The 10257-nt window shown below is 42.0% G+C and overlaps 1 protein-coding gene across 1 annotated transcript; it reads left to right on the forward strand.

Annotated features, from left to right (window-relative positions):
- On the forward strand, positions 1–7749 carry sash3 (SAM and SH3 domain containing 3). Its single transcript, XM_080501875.1, has 8 exons — positions 1–141; positions 2652–2747; positions 4232–4366; positions 5299–5434; positions 5886–6043; positions 6490–6702; positions 6797–6941; positions 7191–7749. Exons 1-8 carry the CDS (start codon positions 85–87, stop codon positions 7385–7387), a joined length of 1137 nt encoding a protein of 378 aa, XP_080358001.1. The 5' UTR covers positions 1–84; the 3' UTR covers positions 7388–7749.
- Positions 7750–10257: the final 2508 nt, after the last annotated feature.

The raw sequence follows: 10257 nt of genomic DNA on the forward strand, positions 1-10257 counted from the left end.
CACAGCGACAGAAATTCCAACCGACCGAAAGCCGGCGAAGCTTTCGTTCTGCCGGAGAGTTCACGTGGAGCACCGTGGGAGAAGATGCTGAGGCGAAAGCCCTCCAATGCCTCGGAGAAGGAGCAGGTGCAGAAGAAGAAGGTGAGCTGGATTCTATATCTTGGGTGTTTATTCGTTTGCTTTTGGGAGGAAGTGAAGAGAGGTGAGCTGATGTCACACATGCAAGGCTTGATTTGTGTGAAATGTACAGTCTGCCGTTGTGAAAAAGATTTCATCAGTCGACACACGGCTGTCTTTGTGTGCAGTGTTTGTGTGATTGGCGGATGTCAGCTGGAGCTGATGAAACCTCATGTGGTCAAGCTGAACTATGCCGCACACACACGCACGCACGCACACACACACACACACACACACACACACACACACACACACACACACACACACACACACACACACACACACACACACACACACACACACACACACACACACACACACACACACACACACACACAACTAGGCTGGAAACTTAAAGCTCAGCAAGTTATTTGTGTCTGAACCAAGACATTTTACATTTTTCCATGCAGCCTCTGGCGCAGGCTTGTTCTCTATGAGAAAACTTCAGTTCCTCTGCTCAGGCAGAGTGAATCATTGGTGCAGATGCGGTTTGACTCACCGAGGCTTTTGTGGCTTCTGCTGAGAGAGAGAGAGAGAGAGAGAGAGAGAGAGAGAGAGAGAGAGAGAGAGAGAGAGAGAGAGAGAGAGAGAGAGAGAGAGAGCCAGCCTCCTACGCTCGACACCAAGTGCCCCTATTTTCCATCCTCAGCTCCCCTCCTGTGGTCTAATTCGCGCCTTGTCATTACACCTCTGGTTGCCTTCTGCTCTCGACAGTCGTCTAATTGTCAGCGGCAGTAATGGAGGCCGCGGAGTGACTCTGCCTCGCCGCTGTGGTCGCCGGCCTCAAGCTGAAGTCTGATTTAGCTGCAGGTTTCAAGAAGCGAGGCAGAGCTACCGGCAGAGCTACCGGCAGAACGTGTTGTTATAAAGGTCAGCTGAAGCATCAAGGCACCAGCGGTTTAAACCTCCAGGTTACTGACTGGATGCCTGCAATGATTGGCCGACAGCAGATTAATCTTCACCCGTTTCCTGTGGTTTTTAACAAAAACATAGAGAAGAATGAACTGCGATAAGATGATGCAGTCGTGTGGAAATTTGGATGAATAAATTAATTCAAGATAACAAAGCGAAATTCGTACAGGGGAAATTTTGCAAGATAGGTCAAAGTTTAGCACTTCTTTTAAACAAAAATATTGATTTTAAAGGTAGTGTATGTTGGTGACACATCCAAGTTAAGTATTCATGCGTCTAAGCTGCATGTGTTTTCACACAAATATTATTGCTTTAGTTTTAAGTCAAGTTTGCGTTAGATAAGAATAACTTGTTTATGTTAAATTATGCATCAAGTCCATTCTATTGTGCATCCATCAGAAGAGTGAAACGCAATCAGCCCAGGAGAGAGCTGTACTGATAAATATCAAAGTACTAATATTATATCAATTCAAACCTTTAAAATATTGACATGAGCATGGTCCTTAAGGGAGTTTTTAGATAGGTCCTGCCCTGCTGGTTGGCTTACCGACTGTCATGTGTAGATAGTAATGGTAATATATGTCTCAGAGGCTGAGATGTGTTCAGATGGCTGAGACCACATATACAGTCATGTTTAGAACTGAGATAAAGAATGAGAAAGATGATCGCCTTCGAACAATTAATTGCTTTAATGTAAAAAAGATTATACCGTAGTGCCATCAATACTGGTCTGGTCAGGCCAGAAGCTGCAAAAACAGTAGCAATAAGAAAATGAGATATTTTACGCATTTACAAACAGCATTTGGTTGCTTTTTTTAACCTGCAAACTAAAACTCTGCTGCATTCACAAATGCATCTTTGGCACTAATTAGGCAATATTGTAAAGTGACAAAAACAAGCTCTCAAACAATTAAAGGGGTATGGCTAAGAAGCATCGTTACAACATACACACACCCACACACCCACACACACACACACACACACATATATATATATCTTTTGTTCTGTGAGTTTAATGGTCTCATGATTTCATGCAGTGGTTCCCTTCATGAAGTAAACAGTCTGAAAAAGTTTGCGATTTGCTTGCGTGACTGTATAATTGGTCAAAATAGACATCATTAAGAAAAGTAATCCAAACACATTTCAATTCATCTTCCTCTCTGCGTTTCAGCCTTGAAAAGCAGCAACAGTAATGAGGACGCTCGCTACGTTTGACCTCTGCGGTGTAGTGAGTCAGACTGATGAATGGGAGCAGTTTGTGTTTGCTGCACGTTGAGAAAACTAAATAAATCCTACTGCAAAAACACATTTAATGACCCAGATTCAAGAGATTACCCTTCATCAACGTGTGTGTGTGTGTGTGTGTGTGTGTGGGGGGGGGGGGGGGTTGCTTCTTCTGAGAAAGTCTTTTGCAGATTCATTCTCCTCACACATTGGAGTAGATAAGGCCATGCGGTGTTTGCACAACTGTAACACCAGTATTATCAGCACTGCACCAAAGAAACTGCCCGACTGACAGTTTGTTTCCCTGTTTGATCTGAATTATTTTCCCCCGTTTGCAGCTCACCCTGCAGAGGTCCAGCAGCTTCAAGGACTTCATGAAGTCCAAGCCCACCTCGCCGGTCGCGGCCGACAAGGAGTTCAACCTGGAGGAGAATGTGAGCGGTTCCTCTCAAACTTACAAAAGAAATAAACCCAAAACAACCACCGGGGTTGGAGAAGTAGAAGTTAACGATCATGTTCCTGGACGAACAGTTCCTACTCGTATTGTATCACCGCCTTCCCCATTTCGTCCCCGTAATGTCAGCGCGTCCAAACAACTTGACAGCGGCCTGCAGCCGCTGCGCATATTTTTGAAGTCACGCGACCTGTTGATCACTTCCCAGCATCGCCGGGCGGGCTGAGTGGAAGTCAGAGAGAAGCGAGCGAGCGAGCGTAGAAGTGCAGAAGAGGAGAGGAAGTAAGAAGGAGAAGCGTTGCTCAGAGGCCCCAGGACGTGCAGACAGGATGTGAAGTGGTGCGATGAAGAGACGAGAGAATTTGCATCGAGCTCTGACGCGCAAAGTCTGAGAAGCGAGAATCCTGTATTGTGTTTTTAGTTCCAGTCAACAGCTCAAACTTTATCACTATCTGTTTTTATCGTCTGTGTTCATCAGTTTTTTTCTATCTGTCTGTCTCTTGTGTTTTTTGTCCTCTCCCTCTCTTATCTTGCATCTCTCTTTCTATCCTTTTCTTCAAGTCTTAGTCCTTTTAAGTCTCCTCTCTCTCCCTTAGTCTGTATGTGTCTTTGTTTTCTTTGATATAAAATAAATAGAACAGTTGTGCGACTTTAAACCAGAAGACATGAAATAAAATGCAGTTGTTTGCACATCTATGTTTTTATTTTCAGTCTTAATGTCACATATCTTTTTCTTCTTTCTTCTCTTTCTGCCATCTGTGTGATTTCTGCATTCTTCTCTTTCTTTAGTGTCTTTCTTCTGTACTCGGTAGACTTGTTTACTAAGAATGTGTAAGAATGTGACTTAAACCAACAACATAACTTTGCCACTAAATCCAGCTCCAAATACAAAAGTGTGCCCGTATAAAATGATATATTAATATAAAAGATACATTTTCTCGAGCATACAAACGGCTTTTATTAACGAGTGCACAGAAAGTTGGTTTGGTGATACTCAGAAACTATGTTGATGCGGCTGACCACAATACAGTGTCTGTCGGCAGGTGTGTGACTTTGTGTCATCTCTCAACGTCGTCATGCTGTGTGCAATCTTTCAGACATCTGTGTACAATTTTAGTAATGAGTAAAGATACACACACATACTGCCACTAAAAGGCATTCAGCATTTTAAATTCAACAACAATAGTTCATCTCAGTATCAGGTCGGTATAGCTTCAGTATCAGGTCGGTAACCAGCGACACCAACGGTTTTCTTACTTGGACAATCTGTGGTGTTGCACATCACAAGTCTGCAGTTTTTAAGTGTGAGAAAAAAACCCATTCATGTATGACTTGAGGGTGATGCCACGATCATTTTAAAGGGATTCTGATGCTCTCAAACGTTACTGCGGTTTTGATATACGTTGGTACTTAACAACCTCCCAACGAGTTGTTAAGGTGGTTTTTGTTCTGTTTCACTCCCAGGTGGCAGAGGGCCTGACGGCAGAGGAAGCAGTGAAAAGCGGCAGCAAGCTGGGAAAGAAGTGGCGTAACGTCATCTCCCGCACGATGACCCGGAAAACATCCAAGATGGTGCAGAAAGCTCTGGCTGAAGAAGGGGTAGGAACAGTTCTACTGTGTCTCCTGTTCTCTTAACCTGACTGACATGAAGGTCACAATGAAGACACACTGAGACCGTTACCCACAATTGTTGACTTTGTCTCCCCCTGGTGGGCGTTTTTCTTTTTAAATTTTCACAACAATGCGTTGTAATAAGTAAATTATTTTAGGCTTTATATATTAGTAGGATCAAGTTAAATATTTCCAAAATACTCTCAAGTTATAGGACCTAAATCATTGCTGGATGACACATATGTACAATCAGCTTAGTGTAACACAGAAGCCAATATTAATGAGTTACTAAGCAACAAATGTTCCCGCTATCGATTCAGCTGAAGAGTCGTCACTTTATGAAACTGGCTTAAAATGAGCTTTAACAGTGGCACTGCTATGTGTTGGGGTTTTTTATAAACCAAAGTATTTTAAGGGTTATTATATTGATGCATATCAACACGAAAGGACAAGTAGGGCGTGGGCATGCCACCAGTCAAAATGCGAGTCAATGTCAAGTTCCTGGATGCTTGTGTTGATTTTATAACTGCTTTTAGGATTTTATATTTTCTTTTTATTTATTTATCATTTCATTATTTATTATTTATTATTTAATTCATTCTCCCGCACAATTCAGTCAGCCCATCATCAGATGATATTTAGTATCGCAAAGCTGATTTCAACAGTAAATATTAAATAAATACGCTCTATCGCCAACATTTAAATATATTTTTATAGTTTCCTAGCTAATCCCAATTTCAATATGCATTGATAATAATAATAATAATAATAAACATAATTAACTCTTTTCATTGGATCTTGATTATTTATATATTTTCCATTTTTCATGAATGATTAATCCTCAGTTCTAGTTTGACCTATTTACATAAGTTGAAGGTGAACTGACCTTTGACCTGCACCGTTCTCCTGTGTGTGTTCAGGGGGAGAGCGGTGAGGAGTTGTCTCCCGTCTCCTCCGACTGGCTCCCGGACCTGAGCGCAGGACAGAGGACGTCGGTGTGCTCGTCGGGCTCAGAGGACACGATGCCCAGTCCCGTCTCCCGCCAGCTCTCAGGCAGTAAGTCCAGACCGGAGCTTCGCTCGAGGCACAGGTCGTCCAGAACGCCGTCAAATCAAGACTTTTTTTTTTTTTTTTTTTTTTTTTAGAGATGATCTGTCATATCATTTCACAAGACAACCGAATTACTTGGTGTGTAAACCTTAAATTCACTCTAGTTTACTGCAACAGCTTTAACAAAAATAAGCCTAAAAACTCTGACTAAGTCCAGTTTCCATGGCAACACCTATTTACAGAGCCTGGTTGGTAATATGGAGTTTGTTGACACTGATTCTGAGCAGCGAGAAGCCAACTCTTTCCCAGGGATAAAAAAAAAAATCTAATTTCCTCAAGGAGACAAAGGTTTCCCTTTTAATAGAGTAACACCAAACTGTCATGATTTTCATCTTCCTGTGTCCGTGCGGTTATTTTGACAATGAGTGTGACGCTGCTTCCTGTCCGTCCTCCTCAGGCAGCGACAGACAGAGTCTGGACAGTGGCTACTGTCAGAGGGACAGCGTGAGGCTGGAGGAGAACGTCGTCTCGTACAACGGGCCGTTCTGCGGCCGCGCCCTGGTCCACACCGACTTCACGCCCAGTCCCTACGACATGGACTCGCTCAAGCTTCAGGTGAGCGTCACGTCTGCAGAGCGGATCAGGCACTGGAGCAGATCGGAAGAGACGGATGAACTCTTCGATCCGTACGTTGATTTTCCTGCACATGACTGATGCTTGGTGGGCTTCAATCCAACTTGTTATTTTCAATTTAGGTTTCTTCAGTGCAATTTATAAACTCTTCAGTGGGATTGTAAGCGGCCAAGGAAAACGCACAGAAAATAGTTGGACCAACTTCAGTTAGATTCTACCAATTGAAGCAACTTCAACTGTTTTCTTTTTTCAGTGCACTGTTTTATCACATTTTCAGTTATTTTACAGGGAAAAACATACATAAATAAGTAAGAATCTAATTCCAGAAGTTCCCAATAATTTTTCGTCTTCGAGATTTTAATCATATATTTATAACGCAGTGACGTGTCGCATACAGACTGTAACAGTATTTTACATCTCCTCAACAGAAAGGAGACGTCATCCACATCATCGAGAAGCCGCCGGTGGGCACCTGGTCCGGGAAGCTCAACACCAAGGTGGGCTCCTTCAAGTTCATCTACGTCAACCTGCTGCCTGAAGACAGTCCTCCTGTCAGGAGGAGGCGGTGCGACAGTAAGAACCGCAGAGGGAACTCCAAACCCAAGACCCTGGAGGAGGTCCTGGACGGCATCGGCCTGTCGGTGAGTCGAGCAGGGCCGGACGCGGATGTCAGAACTGAGTCGTCTGATGTGTGATGATGGTGAGGACGACGACGATGATGATGATGTGTTTCAGGAGCTGAGCTCGTTGCTGTCCATGCACGGCTTCCAGAGCCTGGAGGACTTCTCGGGCCTGAGGCCGTCTCACCTGAACGAGCTGAACATCACCGACCCGGAGCAGCGCACCAAGATCCTGAGCGCCACCGAGCTGCTGAGAGACTGTAGGTCCACCAACCTTCGCTATGAGTCTCGTCCATTATTTCCATCACGTCCAAGAATTATGGGTTTTTTCTGCCTCGGCTGCATGATTAGGAACATTTTAGGGTTGGCTCGCAGCGAGTTACACCCCATACGTACACAGGAAGAATATGCAAACTAATGAAGATAATCCTGCTGTGAGACAAAAGTTCAATTGCTAATATTACGCCATGAGTAATGAGAAATGTTCCTTGTTTTCATGTCTGTTGTAGCCGAAGACGAGTCCGAGCCCGAGGAGAGCGTCAAAGAGCCGAGAGACTCCGGCTGCTTCGAGAGTTCAGAGAACCTGGAGAACATTCGCGAGGAGCCGAGGACAGAGGAGGAGGAGGAGGCGGAGAAGGGGGAGCAGGAGCAGCTGGAAGTGGTGCAGGAGCAGCTGCAGGAGCTGAATATCGACGAAGGCTCCTGAGAAGTCGCTTCTGGATCTGAGGGAAGCTGGACGCAGATTTAATCCCCTTAAAAGTGTCTCGAGGGGAAGAGGCCGGACTATTGACTGCAGTGGCCCTTTAAATCCACACGAGCAGGGAGGTCAGTTTGACCGATCGCTCACAGTAAAGCAAGACGCACCAGTTGTTGCGTCGGCCAGAGGCAGAAATGTACTTTTGAAGAAATTGGTTTTCTTTTGAATAATGCTGGTGTTTGTGAACCGTCTTGTTTTAATGTAAATAATAAGCATTCATATGTGTCGTGTGTGTGTCTTGTGTTAAAAAACAAGAATGTAAAATACCTTTACTTTTTTTTTCCTTCATTGTGTTATGTAACATTTTACCATGTCCATAGAGTTTTAATAAAAATTGCTGATCGAGTGTGAAAAAAATAGTCTTATTTTATTGCCGCTTCGTTTTTCTCCTATCTTTCCTTTTATTAAAAAAATGATCAGTACAGGCTGAGTTCTTTCTCTTATAGCTTTTGTTATATTTGAGATACTTATCTATAAACTGATATTTTTTTCCTCCCCCTAAAGATAACCATGTAATATGTTTTGGTTAAAATTCTAATGTTTACAGGCATTTTCTAGCAAATCAACCAGCCCAGCCAACTATAATGTAATACCACTCCATACCACAAGATGGTGTAGTGAGTCATGTAAACACTAAACGCTCAACATTTGCCTCGATGCTCAAAATTGGTATGACGTACATCTTACACACACCTTTAAATGTAGAGCGTTTTACATTTTTAAATATAAATATGATATAAGGAAACACCATGCATAATGTCAATACATATATTTGTATGACATAAAAAAAACAAAAAAACAGTGATAGGAAAATTCACAATGAACCAAAAACTTTTTTTTTTTTTTTTTTTTTTTTTTTAAATCAAGAGAATTAAAATGTTGTTTTACCTGCTCAGTTGCAAATCTTCATTTCCTTCCTGTATGAAGCTGCAACCCGCCCATTTTGACCTCTGGAGTAACTGAATTTATGCCGTTTGTAATTATCCAGGGACACGAATGTCCCGGTGTAGAAAACAAGTCCTCTGCTGAATATTTAATACTACGGCTAACGGGGCTCAGCGGAGATCCTGAAAGTAAAAGAAAAATCCCGTCCAAAGACAAAATGTTATAATAAGACAATGTTGTTTATTTACCAGACACACCGATCATGTAAAAAAAATAAAAATAAAATAAAGTGAAGTAAATTGAATGAAATACATATAATCACAGTGTTGATACTAAACAAAGTGAACATAAATAAGCGTTCCATCAATGGTAATAGTACTGTATCTGTATACATAATGCAATGTAGTAGATGGATCAGAGCATTCAGGTCTGATCAGTTTTAAAACACAGGTATCATAAATACAAGAGCCGTCACTCCGTCACTCGTTACCCTTCAGATTAAAAACAAAGCCAAAAACAAACTCCGGCTGTCCCTTTAAAATCTTCTCCAAACTGCCCTTTTTTTTAATTGAACTTCAACATTTACATTCTTGCTTCTCGGTGACGACGCCCCAAAAAACACCAAACTGTCTTCGAATACTTCCCACAAAGAAAACCTTAGTCTTTTCATTGTTCCAACAAATAGTCAGTAATTTCACAGAAACAAACCTGCTGCACACTTTACAGCTTCTTTCAGCTCAGATGACTCCCTTAACTCCAAATATCAGATTTATCTGGAGCTGCAAGTTCACTGATTTTGAGAAGAGTTGCAACTAAATTTGCTGATTTCAGCTTCGTCAATGTAAACCTTTGTTAAACTTAGTGGATAATTTAATATTCGTACAGTCCAACTGTCAATATATTGTCTTTCAGCTATCTTTTATCGCAAATGAATAATATGTTAAATCTTTTTTTTTTATTTCTTACTTATCCACAAATAAAAACACAACAGCCTGCAATCCCCGGTCCTAAAATGACTCCCTCATTCGTTGATTTTAAAATAACAATTTAGGGGATTATAGAGGCATTTCTGAGTTTTAGAATAAATCATGTTGGGCAGATCTCAAGTGTCTGATACAACGTTGAATTTTCTACACTATAGTTCACAAACAACAACTCCGTCTCGCATACGACACAACCACGAGGACAAACTCTCGGCTAAATCAGCTAACATCATTTTAAATACGAGGGACCGATCTCTGCCACCCAAAAACCAAAATAAAATAACGAAATGAAAAGGGCCGGTCGTCTCTTTTCTCCGGTCGACTGTGGAAGTGTTGAGGCAAAAAACAACGGCCGCCGCAGCAGCAACGCGACACGAGAGGCTTTTCAAGTTGGAAGATAGTCGACTCTGAGGAAGATCGTCTCCGCCAGCGTTGCCTCGGAATCCTTCCTCCTCGCTCACACACCCAGAGGCTTTCAACTGCACCGCCTCCAACAATGGCTTCACTCGGTTTTTTATTTTATTTTTTTTTATTTTAACTTCTAGTTTAGTGGTTTCCAACCCGTAAGATACGTCATGACCCCCTCCGACCAAACATTGATTATTCTGTTTTGGATTTAACAGCTTCAAGGAAGTAAAGTTTCAAATCGATGAACAAAACTAGGGCTTCAAATATTAATCAGTCAATAAACGGAAGGATAACCAGCTATTGGTAGATTAGAATCAAAAATAAACTGTTGATTGTGCATGTTCTGCTGTCGGGATTTACACTAAAGCTTCAAACCATCAGTTGTCCATTCCTGTAATACCAACCTAAACCACAAGATGGTGTCTGGAGCAATTTACAAGTGCCATCCAACATCCAATCTTATCTGATTGGAGCTTTTATAAAGAAAATAAATACTTTGTAGGCCAATGCTTTTCAGGATATTTTAGTCTGTGAGAAACTTGA

This window comes from Blennius ocellaris (genome assembly GCF_963422515.1).
Source record: "Blennius ocellaris genome assembly, chromosome: 9".
In the NCBI taxonomy this organism is placed as follows: Eukaryota; Metazoa; Chordata; class Actinopteri; order Blenniiformes; family Blenniidae; genus Blennius; species Blennius ocellaris.